The 22,990-nt window shown below is 41.6% G+C and overlaps 2 protein-coding genes across 14 annotated transcripts in view; one reads left to right on the top strand and one right to left on the bottom strand.

Annotated features, from left to right (window-relative positions):
- LOC117351126 overlaps positions 1-22,990 on the bottom strand; it is a 690,625-nt gene that overhangs the window by 267,249 nt on the left and 400,386 nt on the right. The window lies entirely within an intron of this gene.
- Positions 1-22,990, top strand: part of CFAP20DC (CFAP20 domain containing) — a 153,794-nt gene that overhangs the window by 46,586 nt on the left and 84,218 nt on the right. The window contains exons 5-8 of one of the 2 annotated variants that reach the window (XM_033925975.1): positions 6,046-6,160; positions 6,608-6,767; positions 11,195-11,301; positions 22,090-22,212. In XM_033925975.1, coding sequence (XP_033781866.1) covers positions 6,046-6,160; positions 6,608-6,767; positions 11,195-11,259 — 340 coding nt within the window. In that variant the 3' untranslated portion in view covers positions 11,260-11,301; positions 22,090-22,212. Of the gene's footprint in view, positions 1-6,045; positions 6,161-6,607; positions 6,768-11,194; positions 11,302-22,089; positions 22,255-22,990 lie in introns of those variants that run through there. The other variant, XM_033925976.1, reaches the window with a different exon arrangement.

Here is a 22,990-nt window from a genome sequence, read left to right as displayed (position 1 = left end):
TCAGAAAATAATGGGTATACATCTGGCTCTTCACATTGAAGGAACTAAGGCCAGTACTGGGCAATCTTGAATGGTCTGTGTTCCATATATGGACATTCAGTTGAGGACAGGCTGGGGAGGGCTTCAAAAGCTGGGATGGTTAAGATGGGCTGGAGTGAGCTTTGATGAAGACTCCAGTAGATAGAACCTAAGCACACTACCGGGCAGGGCTCTGGGTTTCTGGCCCAGAAATATCTAAGAAAGAGGACCATTGAAATTAAATTAATTTATGGAACATGTGTGGCAGACTGGATGGACCATTCAGGTCTTTGTCTGCCATCATTTACTATGTTACTATTTAAGTACCACAGAACATGCCAAACTAGAGAGGGTGTGGGTAGGGAAAGTAATTAGCGTTTTCTCAACAAATCTCCAACTCTGTCAAATCAGGTTTTCTGGTCTTGCACTCATTATGCACATTAAGGAGTTTCTTAGATTTTACCTTTACCCATACAGCTATCCATGCCTTTCTGATCTCGAAATTCCACTATTGTAATAATATTTATGCAGGCCTTCCAGTACCCAAATCAAATTCCTCCAGATTGTACAAAACTAGATATGACCATGTTTCTCCCCTTCTTTGTCATCTCGTTGGCTACATGTTTCATTTAGGGTAAAGTTTAAGATCCTGCTTTTGGCTTCTCAGGCTTTCCACCTAGGCACCCCTTCTAAACTCTCCTCAGCCACAGTACCCGATACTTCGACCTGATCTCTATTTTCCCTTGATTCAAATAGGATGGTAAGTCCCTCCTATCTGTGCCCTTCTCGTCCTCTGCCAACTCCAGACTAGAGGTCTGCACGGAAACGGGGATCGCGGGAATCCCCCCCTAACCCACGGGACTCCCACGGGGATCCCCCTGTGGCCCACGGGACTCCCACAGGGACCCCCGTCTAGCCAACGGGACTCCCACGGGGATGGAAGGCTTTGGAAGCAGGGTTCGTCCATATAATATAATGGACACGTCAGCCTTAGTAAAAGAGGGGGTTTATAAGTTAATTACCTGAACAGAAAACAAAAAAAGGGTTCCACCAAAGAGATTCCACAAGGAAAACAGCAGCGCAAACACAAAAGAAACTGTGGAATTGATGATCCTGTCGGAAGTAATTGCTGCTTTTTATGGGGACGGGCGGGGATGGAGGTAATTCCTTGCGGGGATGGGTGGGGACGGAGAGGATCCTGACGGGGACGGGCGGGAATGGGTGGGATTTCTGTCCCCGTGCAACTCTCTACTCCAGACTCCATCCCTTCTGTCTCGCTTCGCCATATGCCTGGAACAAACTGCCCATATCTCTACACCGGCACCATCTCTGGCAGTGTTCAAATCCAAGTTAATAGCCCCCCTCTTCGAGACTACTTTCAACTCCTAACTCCTCTCACCTTGGGTTCTGCATCCTTAGCCCCATATGTCATGTCTGTCTGTCCAAGTTAGATTATAAGCTTTTCTGAGCAGGGACTGTCTTTTAAATGTCAAAATGTACAGTGCTGTGTACACTTTTCAGTGCTATATAAGTGATAAATAGTAGGACCTGTAGTAGTAGTAGTACCAGGTCACAGACAGGCCTTTTACTTCTTGACCCCTTCTGTTTGGAATTCTCTTCCAGGTCACATCCGCTCGAAGCCATCTTTTGCATTTTGAAACACTTCTGAAAACACTTTTTTTTTTCTCCTTGGCTTTTCAAGCAGTTAAGCTTCCACTTATTGGTGAATTGGCAGTCAAGTAATGCATGTGCTCACTGTCTGTCCTTGTGTGCATGCTTTGTTGTGAATGATATCTTTCCTGTCAATTGCTGCCATTCTTTTCCCATTGTAAATTTTGTTTTAATTCTTGTGAACTGCATAGATCCTTTGGTGGTACAGGCAGTATAGTAAGTCCAATAAATAATAATAAGGACTACCTCAGGCAAAAAAAGGCAGCAGTGGCTATTTTTATTCTGTAAGGGATTGCAAATAGCAATATATTTATTTCATTCATTTTCTATCCCATTTTCCTCAAATACATAAAGCAATCTCTAGAGGAAAAGCACATAATACACAAGATGGAGTTTTGATGGCTTTGTGTACTATAACTGGTGTTTGCAATTTATATGCTCCGAATAACTATGAACCATGGTTTATTAATATAATCGGGGAAGATTTTAATATGTTATATGATCTAAATTTAGATAAACAACATATCTCAAATAAAGAGAGGATAAATATATATAGGGGGGGTACCCCTAATGTGTGAGCTTTCGGACATGGTAGATATTTGGAAGGCGTTGCATTTTAACAATAGACTATGGGGCTCATAATCGAAAGAGAAAAATGTCCAAAAACCGGCCTAAGTTGGCACTTGGACGATCATAAGCGAAAGACGTCCAAGTGCCGATAATCAAACCGGGTTTTGGACGTATTTCTAAACGACCTAGGCCTTCATAGTGCCGCTGAACGACCAAAGCTAAATGGGGTGTTTCAGGAGGAGTGTCGACGGCATGAGTTGGGCGGGACGTGGGCCGGCTTAGACTTAGTCCTACTGCATGCATAACCGAAAGTTATACAGCACAGCATAGACGGAACTTGGACGTTGTGACTTAGACCATTTAAAACATGGTCTAAGTCACAAAAACCCACCTAAAGTCACCAGATAAGCACTGCAGATACAAACTACAGACCCACACACACTACCCCAGTGATCACCGACCCCTCCCCAATCCCATAAAAATATTAATCACACCTTTAAAATTCAGCCTCCAGACCAAAATCACCTGGCAGCCTGGCATAGGAAAGCCTAGTCATCCTGCACAGAGGCAGCTTAAGTCATCTTGGGGGTGGGTTAGGGACCCATAGAGAGAAGGCCCCATGCCCATAAGCCCCTTGTAATCACTGCTTTGATACTGCAACATGTGCACTCCCCTATACACCTCCAAAACCCTTTTGTACTAGCATATAAATGGCTCCTGCACCCATAAGGGCTATTAGGGTGGTAGATAAGTGGGTCCAGGGGATTCTGGAGGTGGTTTGGGGGCTCACCGTGACCTATATGGGAGCTGTAGTGAGATGATGTCATGGCATCCTTTTTGTGAAGTTCACAGCAGTGCCCTGTAAGGTACCCCGCTATTTAGGTGCCATGTCTAGGTGTTCAGTCCATCACTTTGCCAACAGGGCTTGTTCTAGGCGTTTTTGACTTGGACGAAAAGCTGGATGAAAATGTGGTATAAAGATGGACGATTTAGTGGCTTGGACGATCAGATCGGCAGAACATATAGTTAGACGATTTTCGAAAGGGAAAAAATTTGGACGTATCCTAAGCTATATTTTGGACAACTTGCGACTTGGATGAAAACGGACTTAGACGTTCCTTTCGATTATGCCCCTCCACATACACCTATCAAGGACACACTCAACTAAGGGCCGCCGCATGAGCGGACTGCTGGGCACGATGGACCACTGGTCTGACCCAGCAGCAGCAATTCTTATGTTCAGTCTCTCATTGATTATATACTAGTCCCCAGTGCCATGATATCACGAGTGGTAACGGTGGCTATAGTGCCTTACAAGGTTTGATGTGGGCATATAATAATATGGTAGGTAACGAGTTGTGGGACATGGCTAGAGGGTCGTGATATTGGATTGTCCCCCAATGATTATATAACAATAGGGGTTTCAATAAATTTTTACTAAAACAACAAAAAATTGAATCACAGACATAAAAAGAACCTCTTACTACGTTATGAGGCAGTAAAAGCAGTAATTGAATGTAAAATAAAAGCATACACTAGTAAACATAAAAAGGACAGAGATAGGATAGTTCAAGGAGAGAATGGAGCACTTCATTGCTTAATGTGACACTGTCAGTGATCAGAAAAGATGTGGTTCAGCCACTCCTCAAGTCCCATGCACTACCTACAGTAAACACTATCAGCAATGAGACCTCGACAGAGTTTGGAGTCCATGTCGGCCACATTGGCATCAATTTCCAGGGCATCAGGAAGGAAATTTCAGAAGACATCGGAAATCTTCTATATCGATACCGCTGGCTTAACCTAGGAACATAAGAACTGACATCTCCGGATCAGACCTTCGGTCCATCAAGTCCGGCGATCTGCACACGCAGAGGCCCAGCCAGGTGTACACCTGGCGTAATTTTAGTCACCCATATCCCTTTATGCCTCTCGTAAGGAGATGTGCATCTAGTTTGCTTTTAAATCCTAGAACGGTGGATTCCGCAATAACCTCTTCTGGGAGAGCATTCCAGGTGTCCACCACTCATTGCGTGAAGCAGAACTTCCTGATATTTGTCCTGGACTTGTCCCCCCTTAGCTTCAGTCCATGTCCTCTTGTCCGTGTCACATTGGACATTGTAACCTTCTCTGGGAGAGCATTCCAGGTGTCCACCACTCATTGCGTGAAGCAGAACTTCCTGATATTTGTCCTGGACTTGTCCCCCCCTTAGTTTCAGTCCATGTCCTCGTGTCCGTGTCACATTGGACATTGTAAATCATTTTAGTCGAGACAGGCAGAGACTCAAACATCTCTCTTGGAGTATTTTTATGAATCTCATTCAGAATGCTCTTGGGCCTCTGAAGAAGAGCCAGAGGTCTTCATAGAAGCAGGGTCCTTCATCAGATTCTTCTCCGCCTCACGAAAGATATAAATCCCAACCAGTGGAACTTTTGTTTGTTGAGTTTTTGAGGGAGATGGCCCGGGACATCCCATTTAAGTTAGAGATGTCTTTGTTGATGGCAACCTGGACATGATTGAAGCAATTGCATTTCATCCACAACAAAGACTGTGGAAGAAATTCAGCAGAGCCAGCAAGTATCAGCTGGTCAAATGATGAGGAATCCTGACAAACCACTCTCCTTCCCAAAGCTTGCAGTGAAGTGAAGGAGGTCCTGTGCTAAAGCAGCAGGTGGGAATAGGCATGCATGCATGGCGAGGCACTTCTCAAAAGTACTGGGAAAATGTTGAGGAAGTTTTCCTATGCGAGCTTTATTAGATGACATCGCCATATGTAAGGATTACTCTCTTACTGTTTTTGGAGACCAGGTAAGTAACTGCTTTAAATACGCCTTATCTTTGGCTGTGGTCTGCATTTGTTAAAGACAAATTTACAATTGAGAATGACCTGAATAGTGAGAAAAAAATATGTATTATAATTTAGCTTTAGAGATATACACTCAGGAAGTGAAAGTGACGTATAATGTTTTGTGTCTGTCTTTTAGAGAGAAAGAGCTTATACAAAATGACAGGCACATCTTTTTGGACAATGAAAGCTCGTACTGTTTCTCTGTTTAGTAGGCGATAGTGTGATCCAAGATAACACACACTTAAATGTCTGAAAAAGGCATGATTATTAAAGGCTAGTGGTTTCGCAGTTCTTACAAATTGAATTCTTTCAAAGGCTGAGGGGCTTTTGAAATCCAATGCAAGGTGCTGAAAAAAATTAGCATGTAAAGTGATTCTATATAGGCAGGCTTATAATCGCTGAGTTTGAATCTTGGAAAGAAATCTCATTTATCATAAGATGTAGTGGGATTATTAAAATTATCATTTGAAAGCACCTATAGTGTGTGTGTGTGTATGTATATATATGTATGTGTGTGTGTATTTATAAAATTTCTAACCCACTTAAACCTAAGCAGTTTACAAAAATAAAAAAAATACATAAAAATCAAATAACATACAAATGATAAAAGAGCATTCTAAGAATGCATAATAATTATCACTTCCTATTCAATTAAAAGCCTCTATAAACAGAGTAGTTTTCAGTACCTTTTTAAATTTCAGAATATCAGAAAGTAATCTTAATGGTCCTGTCGGATTATTCCATAGTAATACCCCTGCTACTGAAATTATGGAGGCTCTTGTATTTTCATAATGCATGTGTAGAAACCCATCCATTCACAAACGCATCATTCCCTCAGACCTTAATGATCCAAGACAGATTCCCATGCTTTTATAAAGGTAGCGGTGACTACATTGACAATGATCCATATTTTCTCTTTTTTTTTTTTTTTTTACAGGATAGCTGATTTAGGAAACATCAAAAGAAGATTATATTTATCAACAGTCCACAAAGAGTTATCTTCAACCCCTCTTCATGCAAAAATTCCTCTCTTTATCATTAGACGCAAAATTGTGAGTGTCTGTTGAATGCAAAAGGCTAAAATGTTGCTGGAAATTTTAACTGTGTGTTAACATATTTCTTAAACTCAAAGACCCCAATTTGTCAAGATCCTTCTCTTGTTCCACGCTTATGAGGAAGACTATGGATAATTGAGGCTTTAAGTAGCCCCGTGTAGGGGATAAATCTATTGCTATAACATAATCACTAATATTAACTTACTAAATACACACATAGGCCTGGACTCTCTAAAAGGGCACCTTAAAAACATCCGCCAATCGCATGTCAATCACGCAACAGCGCTATTCAGAGAATCACGCCTCCGGAAAAGGTAGGCACCACAAAAGTATGCCAGGGTTTTCAAGGGGAACAAACTATCATCTGGTAATGCAATTTTAATGTTACGATATTGTCTGTCTAGTGTATGTGTCCCTTACACCTAATTCTTTTTTTCCTTTAAGTGGTGCAATTTGTGTATTGACTTGGTGGCATTTACCAGTGGAATATTTAAAGGAGCTGTTTTCCAGTCTTTGGATGGAATCATTGTTTCAGCTAACTGTAAACTGCGAAAGATTTTCACCATGAAATTGAAGCCCAAGGGTACGCCAGAGGAAGATGATGGTATGTTACAATTTAAAATGCACCTATAACAAATGCAAATGGGTCAATATTTAGCTAATTTTATCCACATTCAGCCTAATTCTATATATCAGGGATAGGGAACTCCGGTCCTCGAGAGCCATATTCCAGTCGGGTTTTCAGGATTTCCCCAATGAATATGCATTGAAAGCAGTGCATGCAAATAGATCTCATGCACATTCATTGGGGAAATCCTGAAAACCCGACTGGAATACGGCTCTCGAGGACCGGAGTTCCCTACCCCTGCTATATATGGTGCTCAAAATTGCTTGTGGAAACCTGGAAAACTTGGTGCAAATTCTCACACCTAAATTACATGCAGACCTTTCTTATTCTATAAAACTGTGCGTAAATCCCAGGAATACCCCCAATCCACTCATGTCCCTCCCATGACTGCACCCCCTTTTTGGATCCACATGTAAAATTTACACCTAAAAGCGTGCAAGCATAGTTTAATTTAAGCCAATTAGCACTGATAATTGGTTATTAGTACCCATTAGATTGCGCACAGAAATTGGGTACATACCTGAATTTCCTCATACAACTGTGAGTGCCATATATTGAATTAGGCTGTTTATGGAGAGTACTCACAAAAAACATGCCTCTAAATTCCCTGGCACTATCTGAGTAGTGTACAAAGACATCCTGCATATTGTAGACTGAAGGCATGAATATTATATTGTCATTTCTGCAGGATTTATGCTAGTATTTTATAAACATTTTTAGGCATTTATGTGTCTTTTTAAAACATTTTTAGGCATTTATGCTGCAAATAATGGCCTTTTTACTCTCTCAGTCTTGGCAGGCATTCATAAATTAACCTCATTTTGCTGCTGTGCATATACCGTATATACTCAAATATAAGCCGACCTGAATATAAACCGAGGTAATAAATACCCTGCCCAGCTCTGCACCCAGCCCCCCTCCCTCCCCCACGTACCTTTAAAATCCCCAGTGGTCCAACAGTAGGCCAGGGCAGGAGGGATCCCTCTCGCCTCCTGTCCTGGCCGACTGTGCCTTCCTTTACCTCCCTTCTGCCTCCTCCGCGTACCATTTACAGTTCCTGGTGGTCCAGCGGTGACCCGGTGCAGGACCAGCCTGCCCACGCTCCTGCCCTGTGAAGAGCTACTAGTGATTGGCTGCCACGAGTTCTCGCAGGCATTACGAGAACTCACGGCAGCCAATCACTAGCGGCTCTCCATGGGGCAGGAGCGCAGGAAGGCCGCTCCTGCTCCAGTTCACCGCTGGACCACCAGGGGTTGTTTCATTGATTTTTAATTAATATTCATGTACTTGTGTATCCCTGGTTATGTGTACAGTTCCATCCCCACTTCTTTATCTGCAAGTTCTTCACTGGTTATCTTTCCTTGTTTTTTTGCTTTGGAAAGTGGCAAGCTTAACAGAGTTTTAGAAAGGTTTGGATAATTTCCTAAAGAGAAGTACATAAGCCATTATTAAGATAGCGTGGAGAAATCCACCGCTTATTACTAGGCTAAGCAGCAAAAAATCTAATTTTCTCCTTGGGATCTTGCCAGGTAGCTGTGACCAGGATTGGCCACTGTTGAAAACAAGATACTGGGCTTGATGGACCTTCAGTCTTTCCCAGTAGGGCAAGTCTTATGTTCTTAATTCAGAAATCAGGCATTTTTCATCTGTGGTAATAATGGCCTTAGCGTGCAAGAAAAACCTGCAGAAGGGCACGCTTAGGTCATTTTTGCTGAAGCTTAGTAAAAAGGACCCATAACTCACAGTGTCCATTTTTATTATTCCTGGGCTGCTTTAGAAGAAAGAAAATTGTTAAAACACGCTTTTGCCTATTGTTATTGTTATATGGGAGGATGATTCTCTTTTTAGTAAAAGGCACCTGTAACTATGAATTTCTATCAGTGAGGACTTCTATTCTGTTTGTCTTCAGAGGAAAAAAGGTTGCTTATCTCTAGCAGTTTTCCCCCAAGGAGCAGTAGAATATAAGTCCTGAGTGGGAAGTCTAGTGCATGTTTACATATTTTATTGATTTACAATTTAAACCAAAGCGGCTCACAATAAAACATATGAGCATAATCATAAAACAAACACTAGAACCTTACACCAATTCTATTTCATCTCACAATACTCAGCCCAGTCCAAAATACAGTGAAATTCAAACGTAGCGAGCACGGAAGAGCATTCGTAAAACGACAAGGCTTCGACACCGTTTTCAATCACCGTAAGGAAGGACTGAAGCAGACTGTGCCAAAGTTGCAGACCTGCAAGAGAAAAAGCACTCAGCGGTGTTAGCCGAGTTGTTTTGAAAGCTCTAGTAATTTAACTTCTCTGGCCTGGGCTCTGTCAGATGACATCATTCAGCTGTGAGAATTGCTATCTTACTGTCCTCGGGGGAAAAATACCTGTTAACGGGTAAGCGACTTTGCTTTACTTGTAAGGCAGCCTGAGTGGGGCATCATATAAAAGCTTTAAATAAATAACTATTTCATCTGCTACATGTTAAAGATTAAATGACTATAGCTTTACATAGAAGTTAAGTTGCCTGTGGGGTTTTTTTTAGGCAAGATAAAGCAGTATCTGTTCTGTAATTTGCAATAAGGTATTATTTACAGTTTCTTCTCTTTGGAAATAGTCACTGAATCTGTTAGGGTTACCATTGTATCTTGTAAAGCAGGGCTGCCCAAGTCCGGTCCTCGAGATCTATTGGCAGGCCAGGTTTTCAGGATATCCACAATGAATATGCATGAGAGAGATTTGCCCGCACTGCCTTCTTGGTATGCAAATCTCTCTCATGCATGTTCATTGTGGATATCCTGAAAACCTGGCCTGCCAGTCGATCTCGAGGACCGGACTTGGGCAGCCCTGTTCTAAAGGAATACAATTGCATCTTCCACAGAAAATCTTTGGCTTCCTTGCAGACTTGTATTCAGTACTTTAATAAAATATTTCTGCTTAGAAATGACACTTTTCAAGCAATTGTATCCAGTAGCTATGAAGTAGTCTGGGTAAAATGAGATGAAAATTCCTCTTTCCCTTTGTGAGAAAAAGCACCTGTGCTTTATCTCCCACACTAAAACAAAAGAGACGTGGCCAGTGGTAAAGGGAAGGCAAAGTTGGCTAGGTGTCAGGTCAAAAGCGCGCCGGGACAAAAGCGCAACCAGACTATTGAGCGCAGCGTGCGCCGCCGTGCCACTCTAAATTACTGTTTTTAGGGCTCCGACGGGGGGGGCGGGGGGGGGGGGAACCCCCCCACTTTACTTAATAGACATCGCGCCGCGTTGTGGGGGGTGTGGGGGTTGTAACCCCCCACATTTTACTGAAAACTTCACTTTTTCCCTGTTTTTAGGGAAAAAGTTAAGTTTACAGTAAAATGTGTACAGTAAAGTTTACAGTAAAATGTGTACAGTAAAGTTTACAGTAAAATGTGTATTTTACTGTAAGTTTACAGTAAAATAGACATCGTGCCGCGTTGTGGGGGGTGTGGGAGGTTGTAACCCCCCACATTTTACTGAAAACTTCACTTTTTCCCTGTTTTTAGGGAAAAAGTTAAGTTTACAGTAAAATGTGTACAGTAAAGTTTACAGTAAAATGTGTACAGTAAAGTTTACAGTAAAATGTGTACAGTAAAGTTTACAGTAAAATAGACATCGTGCCGCGTTGTGGGGGGTGTGGGAGGTTGTAACCCCCCACATTTTACTGAAAACTTCACTTTTTCCCTGTTTTTAGGGAAAAAGTTAAGTTTACAGTAAAATGTGTACAGTAAAGTTTACAGTAAAATGTGTACAGTAAAGTTTACAGTAAAATGTGTATTTTACTGTAAGTTTACAGTAAAATAGACATCGCGCCGGCGTTATGGGGGTTTGGGGGGTTGTAACCCCCCACATTTTACTGAAAACTTCACTTTTTCCCTGTTTTTAGGGAAAAAGTTAAGTTTACAGTAAAATGTGGAGGGTTACAACCCCCCAAACCCCCCATAACGCCGGCGCGATGTCTATTAAGTAAACTGGGGGGGTTCCCCAACAAAACCCCCCGTCGGAGCCCCTAAAAACTGTAATTTAGAGTGGCGCGGTGGCGCGCGCTGCGCTCAATTGTCGGCACGCGCTTTTGTCTTTCGCGCCGTTGTCTATGAACCGTTGGCTAGCAGTTTGTGTGGCTTTAATCTTTATTCATGGTTTAAGATGCCGACTTTGCATCTGCTTTGCGACAGGCCCAAATCCTTATTACATTCCTTGTCCTTGAAGCCACCGAGCCTTGCATTTTCAAAGGTAAACTCTGCTGCTCGTTTCCCTTTTTAAAATGTGTTTGCAGATCCCGTACAAAATTTAAAAACTACTCCGTAAATAAAAAACGTAGGAAATATTTTTGTAAATCGACTTATGAGAAAAATGTGTTATTAATGCTTTTTATATTTTATTTGTTTGTAGTTTTTATATGCTGCCCTACATCAGTTAAGAACAATGAGCAAATATTGGTACCAAATAAATTATAAAACGGACAATAACACAACAAATTGAAGAAATTAGACATAAAGGTAAGCTAGTTTGAAAAGGTGGGTTTGGGGCTTTTTTTATTTTTTTTTTTTTCGAAGATTGCCAGAATTAGAGGCCTTTTGGATGTGAGGCAGATGTTTATTCCACAAGATGGGATTTTTTCACGAAGCTTTAAATAGATTTTGAGTGAAATTGGGGACTGAGAATTTGCATGCCCTTTTAAGAGCGGTGTGATCATGTGACTGAGTCGAGTGGTATTATCTGTCACATATCCACGCCCCCAGGCACCATAGTTCTCTGTAAAAACAACACACGACAGGGTTAAATACACAACATTCATTTATTCCCTTAAAATCCATGACCAGGGGCCTTCCCACCCCTCCTGGTCATTCTCCGGGTTCCCCCTGGACTCTGTCTCCTCTAGGTCTTCTCAAGAGTCCTTCCTCCAACCTTGCATTGGCCCTCCAGGTCTTCGGCAGCTTAAGATGCCAGCCTAGAAGTCGCAAGATTATGGCGGTATAGAAAAATAAAGTTATTATTATTATTATTTACCAGTCACTCCACCGGTTGCCCCGTCCCAGCCGGTCCCTCTGCCAGACCCCTTAGTCCATTGGCCAATGCTGCCAGGGTCCTTGGACTCTTCCAGCTTCTCCGTCACGCGGTTATCTTATCCTGCACACACGCACTGAGGGCTCTCTCAGCTCCACAGCTGTCTTGTCACTGACACACGCATTGAGAACTCCTAAGCTGCTCCATCACTCAGTCGTCACTGAATAAGGAGCAAATTAGCACCAATAATTAGAATTTTAGAGAGCAATTATGGGTGCTACTTAGTTTTTATTTAAAATTTACCAGGTAAATAAATATAGGCATGAGATCTGCGCCTAAATTTTACATACGAGTCAAAAAAGGGGGCGTGGAAACGGGAGGGTTATGACTAGATTAGGAGTGTTCCTTGGATTTACTCGTGTAATTATAGACTAAATGGGATCCATGCCTAATTTAAGCATGAGGATTTGCACCACATTTCAATTGGTGCAAGAATGCCAAGCGTATGCACTATTCTATAAATCATGTCTAACTTTAAATGCCATTTATTGACTAACACTGAATCAGTGGGGTTTTTTTCAGTACCAATTTTTTAGGCGCTATAGCTATAGAATGTACCCCAGTATGTTATTTCAAATATCATCTGGCTGACCTAATGAAAGAAATGTAATTTTATCTTCATTTAGCTTTGATAAATGGCCCCTAATCCAACAATCTAATAAATTGATAGAATTGGCAATTTTTGTTGATGTTTCAACATCAGATTGTGGAACTGATGGCAGAACAGTAATATCATCTGCACAGATAAATATTGCATCCTGCAGTAGCAAGTGCTTGGGCTAAGGAACTGATTGGAAAATTGATAAGAATATCAAGGAATGCCAGAGAAAGAAAATAAGAGCTTGTCTAGAAGAATGCTAAAAAACAAACCAAAACCCAAGAGTGGAAGGTGAGCAGGAGGTTACAAATTGTTTAAAAAAGAAAAACAAATGGATTAGATAAGTGTAAGGTCAGATTGATAAGGATGTACAGTGTGTCCCTGGATGTGAAGAAAAGTCAGTAGTCTTGGTAGCATATTCAAGTTTCAAGTTTATTTTTGATTTGTTGGATCGCTTATTTAATTTACTAAGCGATTTACAAATAATAATGCAAATAACAGGTTAGTTAAAATTTAATACATTGTTAAAAATAAAATCATACAGACTAATGGACACATATTCCAAAACTTTAAAGAGAAAAGGTTGAGAGAAAGGAAGAAATTGACTCCTTACATCAGGAGTAGGGAACTCCGGTCCTCGAGAGCCGTATTCCAGTCGGGGTTTCAGGATTTCCCCAACGAATATGCACTGAAAGCAGTGCATGCAAATAGATCTCAGGCATATTCATTGGGGAAATCCTGAAAGCCCCACTGGAATACGGCTCTCGAGGACCGGAGTTCCCTACCCCCTGCTTTACATAGCAACTCATTACTGTAAGCTTGTGGAGATGGCACCGATCTAAACAGATCTGCAGAGTAAGCATTTTAGCTGAATAGAAGTTGTTGGTTTTTGCCTGAAAAAAAGATGCACTCTTTTCCATATGCTAAATACTTTTTTTACTTATGCAGCATTTCATTTCGGGTTCCTTTTACGAAGCCGCATTAACGGCTTCAGCGCACGCGACTTTTTTTTATCACGCGCTAACCCCCGCGCTAGCCGAAAAACTGCCGCCTGCTCAAGAGGAGGCGGCAGCAGCTAGCACGGCCGGCGGTTTAGCACATGCTATTATCCGCGTTAAACCGCTAACATAGCTTCGTAAAAGGAGCCCTTAGTTCTATGAGCACATGACAGGAAATTTTATAAGAAGGCAATGCAAGACGGCATGGTGTATTTTGCTTAATTTACACGTCGGTGCGGCCTCACACATGCATAAATTATCTTAAATAATAAAATGTGAACATGCAGAAAGGTATACATATTAAAGTGAAGGCATGTGCTTTACCAGCGGGTGTACATGGGCAGAACATGGGCAGAGCATTTTCAAACAGAATGTCCAGTGAGGTGCATTTTTAGTATGCCTCTGAAAATTATATGCCTTATTTGCTTAATCTACATTTGAAGGTGCCACCAAAACAAAAAAAAGCCCCCTTTTGGCTTGGGCTCTCCTCCCCCACCTCTGACCCCATCCACGGCTGCAAATCTTCCTAGCATAGGAATGATTCCCCCAGTTGTGCCTGCCTAATCAGTGCAGTTCTTCAAACATCGTCTGTCGACCATTTTTGAATTTCAGTAATACAACAAAATGATGCCAGCTTTTCATTGTACCAAAAGCGGAGGAAAGTGTCAATCTCTGCACAAAAACCAGACAGTTGAGGAGCAGAGAAGACCAGGTCTTCAAACCAAACTCACTTTAATAGCAACCAAATATATCAAAGATACACGAAACTCATAAAACACTCAAATGACTCAACACGAGCTGTGTTTCAGCTAAAGAGCCTGTCTCAGGAGGCCTAAAATGCATAAACCAAAAAAATCCATAAAGCAGTATATAAAATACATAGATAAGAATAATTAAACAACAACAATTAAAATCTAAAAAATAACAACATACTTTATGAATGTTAAGATGCTAAAAAAAAATAGCTATTTAAGAAAAGCAGAGCTTTAGATTGACCAGAATCATTTTGAAAAATAAATGCAACAAATATGGTGGTGCCTTCCAAGCACAGGAAAGTACCTAGAGCTAGATTCACTATCCCTAAAGTCTGTCACCGATCCATTCCTGATTGTATGCAGGCCGACGAGGACTTCTCCCGGCTTTTTTTTTTTCTTTTTTTTAATAGGCCGCAAAATGTCAGGCCTAAAAGTAAACAAAGCCTCCCGACCGGCCCGGCACCCTCCCCGAACCGGCATAGTGTGTGTGTGTCAGGCTCCTCCCCCCTAGGGAGGGACATGAGGTGCCTGAGCCAATTAGGGAAGTCCTGATTGGCTCAGGACCCTCCAAAGGGGAGAGGAGCCCAAGGCACCTGAGCCAATCACATGATGCACAGGGACAGGGCCTAAGGCCCAGGCAGACGTGTCGCTGGAATCCGGAGGAGCAGGAAGGACTGAGCACCCCTCCTGTTTCCAACTTGGAGGTAGGGGGTGCCGGGCTGGGGGGTGGGCCGGCCAGTCGGACCGGTCCAGTTGGGTTGGGAGGCCTACAGAGCAGGAGGGACTAATTACCCCTCCTGCTCCCAACTTTTAGATATGAGCGGTTTTCGGGCTGTGCCGGGGGTGGGCTGTGCCATGCCGGGGGTGGGTCCTGCCGGTCGGAGGGTGGCAGGAGGGAGTTGGAATCCCTCCTGCCATATTCGCAAGGGCGTGGAGGGCAGCGTCGGGTGGTGGCAGGAGGAAGTGGGCATCCCTCCTGCTATTTGTGGGTCATTGGGGGGGATTGCGTTTGTTGGGGGAGGGGGCCCTCGTCGTTTTTTTCACAGGTCTGCCTGTCTTTTCATTTTTTTTTTTTATGGGGCAGATATTTTGCATGTATAACACATGCAAAATATCTGTGCCATGGGAAAAAAAGGAATAAATAAGACAGGCAGGCCTTTCAGAAAATCTACAGACCGGAAAGATCTGTAGCCGTCAGATTTGGCAATAGTAAAATCCGATTCAAAATAGCCAAGCAATTGTTAGTTAATCAGTCGCTTGGCTATTTTGCTTGAAGTTTTACTAATTTGCATGGAAGGATAGGGATCAGATCACTACAGGCGTTAGTGAATTGGGTTGGAGGGAAATCGGGTCGCAAAGGGCTAGCAAACCGATTGGTACACAATCGGTTTGTTTTGTGAATCTAGCCCCTAGTGTACCTTAATATAGCTTACCTTGACCTACAGCTGAAAAAAGACTTGAGCTAAATCCCAAATTCCTTCCCTTTCTACCCTGTCAAAGACTATATAGCAGGGGTGCCCACACTTTTTTGGCTTGCGAGCTACTTTTAAAATGACCAAGACAAAATGATCTACCAACAATAAAATTTTTTAAAAAACACAAAGCACACTGTACGCAGAGAAAATGTTAATTATCAAGGCAGATGACTTTATGCACTGTCACCTCAGTAACAACCATACAAAAATAGACAAATATACCCCCTCCCTTTTTACTAAACTGCAATAGCGGTTTTTAGCGCAGGGAGCTGCACTGAATGCCCAGTGCTGCTCTCGACGCTCATAGGCTCCCTGCGCTAAAAACCGCTATTGCGGTTTAGTAAAAGGGGGCCATAGTGCAAAATATAGACAGCAGATATAAATTTCAAAATGGAAACATTTTGATCACTAAATTGAAAATAAAATCATTTTTCCTACCTTTGTAGTCTGGTGATTTCATGAGTCTGGTTGCACTTTCTTCTTCTGACTGTGCATCCAATCTTTCTTCCCTTCTTTCAGCCTGTATGCTTCCTCTCCTCCAGACCTCATTCCCTCCCCCAACTTTTTCTTCCTCTCTCCCTGCCCTTTCTTTCTCCCTGCCTCCCTTTCTTTTTTTTCTCTCTTCATGCCCTCTTTCTTTCTTTCTGTTTCCCTTCTTTCCTTCTGTTTCCCTGCTTGCCCCCTTTCTTTCTCCCTGCCCTCCCCCAGGCCACTGCCACCGCCATCGGGGAACAGGCCCCCAAGCCGCCGCAGCCATCTGGTAACAGGCCCCAAAACCACCTCCGTCCCAAGCTCTCCCTGCTTCCCTGTATTGGGCCAACCAGCATTCCTCTCCCTGATGTCAATTTTGCTGTCAGAGAGGAAGTTCCAGCCCAGCCAGGCAGCGATTGGCTGGCACAGAACTTCCTTTCCGACCGCAGAATTGACGTCAGGGAGAGGAAGGCTGATCGACCCCGTAGATCGCCAAGGCAAAGTGAGTCTATCACAGAGCCCGGGATGGGCTCCGCGATCGACTCACTTTGCCTTGGCGATCTACCTATTGGGCACCCCTGCTATATAGGATATTCAGATTTTACTCTTATAATTTTGACAGACTGTACAGAAAATGTCATAGTGTAAATCTATTTTTGTGACAACGATTGCAAGACACTGAAAATGGTGTAAACCTAAACCAATTTCAACCGTTTGATGTAAGATTTAATAGATTCTTTTTTTCTCTATTGTATGTCACTCAAAGACATCTAAAAGTCTGGCTAATTGTTGAAAAAACATGCCGTGGCTGCTTAAATTACCATAGTATTGCTGTCACTTGCAGATTTAATCACAATACCATTTTAATGTAATTTGTATCATCTAGATTCATTGAGTTTGCTTTAAAGGCCATTTTACTAAGCTGCATTCAGCATCTAGCATAGGTTTTACCATGACGTAGATATTAATATACACTCACACTAACAGCTACTGTGCATTAAAATCAGCAGGCAAGGTAAAACAATGCATGCTAGCTGTTTAACATGAGTAGGAGCAATGTGGGCATGACAGGGTCATAGTAGAGGAGTGGTCTATAAGTGCTGCCATACTACCAGCAATTCAGAAGTGCAGCTGCCCCAAGCTTCCTGCACATCATGTGGCCACTGCAGCAACTATTCCTCCCCTGAAGACCCCCATTTTCCCTAGTCTAACTCACCCAATCCATTCCGCCCACCAGACTCAAATCTTTGATGAAGCCCCAGTCCCTGGGTTAGGTTTTTGACTGGCTCCATCATAACATATAGAGAAAAAAGAAGGCAAACTACTCCACTTAATTTTCATCAAAAGACAAACCTCAAAATAGTGGAGTGGGCATATAAAGTCACATAATATTCAAAAAAAGGTTCTTCAACTAACTTCTCAAAACACTCTCCCAAGACATTAAAAAATGGCTGCATAAACATCCAAAGCGCTGGCTGAAAAATAGTGTTGGAATAATGTTGGAAAGGTGGAAGACCTCAGACTCATTTTCGCAGCTTACGCTAATCAATTCAATGGGATATTCTGTCAATCATTAGTCTACCACTTCCCCCAAATATTTTATTTAAAATTATTTATAACCCACCTGTCCATAAATCTAGGCGAGGAACAGAGTAGCATACATAATACACTAAAAACAAAACAGCATTACATACAAAATATAAAACAGAAGAATTTAAAAATTCTTAGAGCGGGAACCAATACTGGCATCAACCTCAACACTGCCATCACAACCAATATATCCTCTCATTCAAACGGACGTGACACAAACCCTTCAATCATCTCTCAACCTATCACATTCAAACACTCACCTCATTCTCTCATAAAATCATTAACTAATAACACACCTTTTCCAGCTGCACGAACTGACCAATCCATGCTGCTGCTTGTCAACCTATCAAATGCCTGTGACAGCATGCACACCCACGCCCCCAGGAACATCCAATCCACACTATTATCTAACTGACTAGCTGCTGTTATAGGCGTTTGATAGGCTGACCGGGAAGACAATAGTGTGGACTGGATGTTCCCTCCTTCTTTGCCAAGAAGTTCAATGGATTTAGAACTGCGCGATCCCTTGCAATGTATTTCTCAAAGTGATTTACATTCAAGGAGAAAAGAATTATCTCGCAGACACAAGTTCAGCAGGTTTCTCCAACCGCACGAATGGACACTAAACTCAACCATCTTGCATCAGATATTCTCTCTCTCTGGCTGATGACTCAGATAGACCTGTTTGCGTCTCCTCTCAATCACAAACTGCCTCAATTTTGCTCCAGATAGTACTCCCCCCGGCATATGGAAGCAGATGCTTTCCTCCTGGATTGGACGCACAAGTTCCTATATGCATTTCCACCAATTCCTCTCATCCTCAAGACACTAGTCAAGCTCTCGATGGCCCAGACAACCCTGGTTCTCCCTCCTACTTCAGCTCACTGTCAAGGATCCAGTACCCCTGCAAATATTTCCTTCTCTTCTCACACAGAGTCAGGGGTCTCTTCTGCATCCCAATCTTCAGTCATTTCACCTGATAGTTTGGTATCTCTCAGGATGACATCATCTAACAGTCATCTTTATGATCCTGTCCAACTTATCCTGGAAGCGTCAAGAAAACCATCTACACAACAATGCTACCAACAGAAGTGGACATGGTTTTCCATGTGATGTACTCTTCATCATTATGACGCTGCTTCCACCTCTATATTTTTAGTATTGGATTACCTTCTACATTTATCCAACACGGGCCTTAAGACCACTTGTATTAGAGTTCATCTCAGTGCTATCAATGCTTTTCACAGACCAGTTGAGAGTAAACTTCTCACTGCTCATCCTCTCGTAGGTAGATTTATGAAAGGACTTTTCAATGTCAAACTACCTTTCAAACCACTTCCAGTGGTTTGGGATCTTAATGCAGTTCTTGCTAAACTCATGAAGTCTCCTTAAACCAATGTCTTCGGCTCATCTTAAATATCTTACTTGGAAAGTGGTTTTCCTCATCTCCCTTAAATCTGCTTGTCGAGTGAGTGAACTTCAAGCGTTGGTGGCGGATCCACCTTTCCCAGTGTTCCACTATCACAAATTATATTTCATACACATCCAAAATTTCTTCTAAAAGTAGTCACCGAATTTCATTTCATTCAATCGATTGTGCTTCCAGTGTTCTTTCCCAAACCTCATTCTCATCCTGGAGAATCAGCTCTTCATACTTTGGACTACAAAAGAGCCTTGGCTTATTACTTACAGCGAACACAGCCACATAGGACATCTCCTCAACTTTTCATCTCATCTGATCATAACATGTTGGGACAACCTGCATCCAAGAAAACTATTTCTACATGCTTGGCAGCCTGTATTACCTTCTGTTATGCTCAGGCTGGGCTGCAACTTGGGGGTCGTGTTACAGCACACAAAGTCCAAACTATGGCAACTTCAGTAGCTTTCTTAAGTTCCACTCCTATTGATAAGATCTATAAAGCTGCTACTTGGTTCTCAGTTCATACATTCACATCTCACTACTGTCTGGAATCTATTTCCAGATGGGATGGTCATGTCAGCCAAGCAGTATTGAAAAACGCTCCCTCCATCCCATTCTAGTAAGCTAGGGAGTCCCACAAGTGAGAATATGCTGCCTGCTTGTCCTGGGATAAAGCACAGTTACTTACCATAACAAGTGTTATAGACAGCAGGCAGATATTCTCACAACCCACCCACCTCCCCGGTTGGCTTCTTAGCTTGCTTACAGAACTGAGGTACCGCAAGCCTACATCGGGCGGGAAGACATTCACGCATGTGCGGTGTGGGCAATTGCGAACTTTCTAGAAAAGTTAAAGTGGCGATACATTCTTAAAGCTGTCCATACCGGGACTCCATGGATGATGTAACCCACATGTGAGAATGTCCCTGGATGTGAAAATGTCCCACATGCCTGCTGTCCCTGGATAACACCTGTTACTGTAAGCAAGTGTGCTTTATGGTGCATATTTTAAGTCTATTCTGTAAAGAAAGGTAGGCACCCACTTTTCTTTATAGAATACTAGCACATTAAGTCACAATCACTTACACCAGCTCTATAGTTGGTATAAATAATCATGCCTAGATGTTGGCATATACATGCATGAATGATAGAATTCCATAATTTAGATGCATGCCTGTGCATTCCATACACACATCCACTGGCAAAGCATGAGCCATCACATCCTGGTGCATACTTTTCCACTAGTCATTATTCTATTCAAGGCTGTTTATGTGTATAGGTGGCCAAGATTCAAATTGGCGGATTTAAAATTGTATGGAAGCATTGGATTTTAGATGATGTTATTTTAAATGGTAAACTGCTTGATTTTTCACAGTTGCAACATAAATATGGTCTTAACAAATCACAAAGTTTTAAATGGTTGCAGCTGAAGCAGGCTATTTAGGAGGGGTTCCCTGAATGGAAAAATCTTAATAATCAGTATAGTCTGGAGTTCTTATGCTTTCAGGCGGATTTCTTGGGACACCAGGCCGCACAGTGGTATAAATTGATATCTGGATATATGAATAAAAAAACAAAGACGGGTTTTAGAGACATTTTGAGCACTGAGATTAAGCATCAAATTTCTGCATCTCAATGGCCACGAATTTGGTCTTGGAGAACGAGATGTACAGTGTCTGCATCTATGAGACAAACTTGGTTCTTTTTGTTGCATAGAGCATTTTGGACCCCGGTTAGATTACAAAAGTTGGATAGCTCTAAGTCTAATAGATGCTGGCATTGTAATCTGGAAGCAGGGACTTTGGATCATTAAATATTCTATTGCCCCTGTATCATGGCCTTTTGGAAATCAATTTGGTCTCAAATTAATTGTTTTTTAGAGAATCATGTAGCTCTATCATATGATACAATTCTATTCGGGACGTCAATGAGAATAAAAAGTCAAATTTCATCAAGCAATAATAAACTTTTATTAATTATGACAGGAGTCGCCATACAACATATCACCAAAAACTGGAAAAATTATAGTAGACTTAACTATACTTTTTGGTGGAATTTGTTGTGCCATATTTACAAAATGGAAAGAACAATTGCCATACAAAAAGGAAATTATAATAATTTTTAAAAGATATGGGAGCCATTGACAACTTATTGCAATGATTAGACGCCATTTTCCACTGAAAGTACATTTATAATATGGGGAAGGGGGGTGGTATAAAGTTCTATTTAAGGTTTAATCATTAGATAATTTATACAAAATTTATGATTAAGTTTGTGGGAAGGGTGGGTGGGGAGGGAATAAATTACATATATTTAAGATAATAATTGAAAGAATTTCAAGTGATATGTATAAGTTCAAATGATGTAATATTGTGTACTTGATGTAAGATGAAAAATGAATAAAGACTTTGAAAAAAAAATAGGTGGATGGTTGTAACTACAGGTGCCTTAATTTTAGATATGCCAATATTAGGTTATGCTAGTATTCTATAGTAATATCTGGGTGCCAAAACAGAAGTGCCCAGATGAAGAACTGCCCTCATAATGTATATAATATTGGCAGTTATAGGTGAAAGTTGTGAAATTGCCGCTCACTTGTATAATGTCAGCGTCTATATGTGGAGCTGCCAGATGATGCACGGTTTTCCTATATGTAGCTTTGTAAAATTTGCTGCCTCCGTTGAATGTACCAGCACATTCCCCCTCTGCATTCAGCAGAGTCTTTTGTAAAATATTGGCGAAATGTGAACATCCTGGACTGAATATCCTATTTGTAATGTAGAGCCCCTCTGCAAAATGAGACTTCACACATATTAAGAAATATAAATTTTAGCAAGAGTAACTCATAAAAGCTTTGAAAGCCTACATCAGACTTAAAATATTATTAGATATTTTTTTCTTTGATTCCAGATATATATGGTACGCATCTTGCAACTCATGAACCCACAGATGTAATTCCTAGAAGCTGCCAGTTTACTACAGATGTGCCACAGGTCACACAGTTATTCAATATGACCAACTTGTACCCAGCAGAAATACGATTGGGAGTGCGACCTTCAACTTCTACGATATCAGGTAAACGACCAAACACAAAAAAAAAATAAACGTGGTAAAACAATAAACATAATGACATTCATTTAAAAACTATAACTTTTGATTTGTTGAAAGAATGCAATAATTAGAAACAAAAGCTGCATTGAAAATGACCAGTTCTTGTTTAACCCTTTGAAGATTTGAGTCCATTCTGCAAAAAACAAGTGCATTAAACCTAATATTAAAAACGCTGAACTTGCAAGCTTAAAAATAATATTGATTTCAACTGAATGCTAGGTAACTGTAGAGTTATCAATGACACAACAAAACAAAGAGAACGCCCCATTAATTGAAAATTTGCTAAGCACCTCTGTACTACTTAAAAGTGAAAAAAAAAGCCTCAGAATACTTGTGAGGTTAAAATAATGCTCTACCAATCCAACATCACAGGGACATCCTGCACAACATACACCCTGAATGGTGAAAGCTTGACAAGAACCATCGCAGAACGAGACCTGGGTGTAATCATTAGTGAAGATATGAAAACTGCCAATCAGGTGGAGAAAGCTTCAGCCAAGGCTAGACAAATGCTAGGTTGTATCCGGAGAAGTTTTATCAGCCGTAAGCCTGAAGTCATAATGCCGTTGTACAGGTCGATGGTGAGACCTCATCTGGAGTACTGTGTTCAGTTTTGGAGGCCACATTATCAAAAGGATGTGAAGAGAATGGAGTCGATTCAGCGTATAGCCACTAAGATGGTCTCAGGACTTAAGGATCT

The sequence above is a fragment of the Geotrypetes seraphini genome, chromosome 17 (assembly GCF_902459505.1).
Source record: "Geotrypetes seraphini chromosome 17, aGeoSer1.1, whole genome shotgun sequence".
NCBI lineage: Eukaryota > Metazoa > Chordata > Amphibia > Gymnophiona > Dermophiidae > Geotrypetes > Geotrypetes seraphini.
Note: the sequence above shows the minus strand (reverse complement) of the source record. Positions and strands in the feature narration are given on the sequence as shown.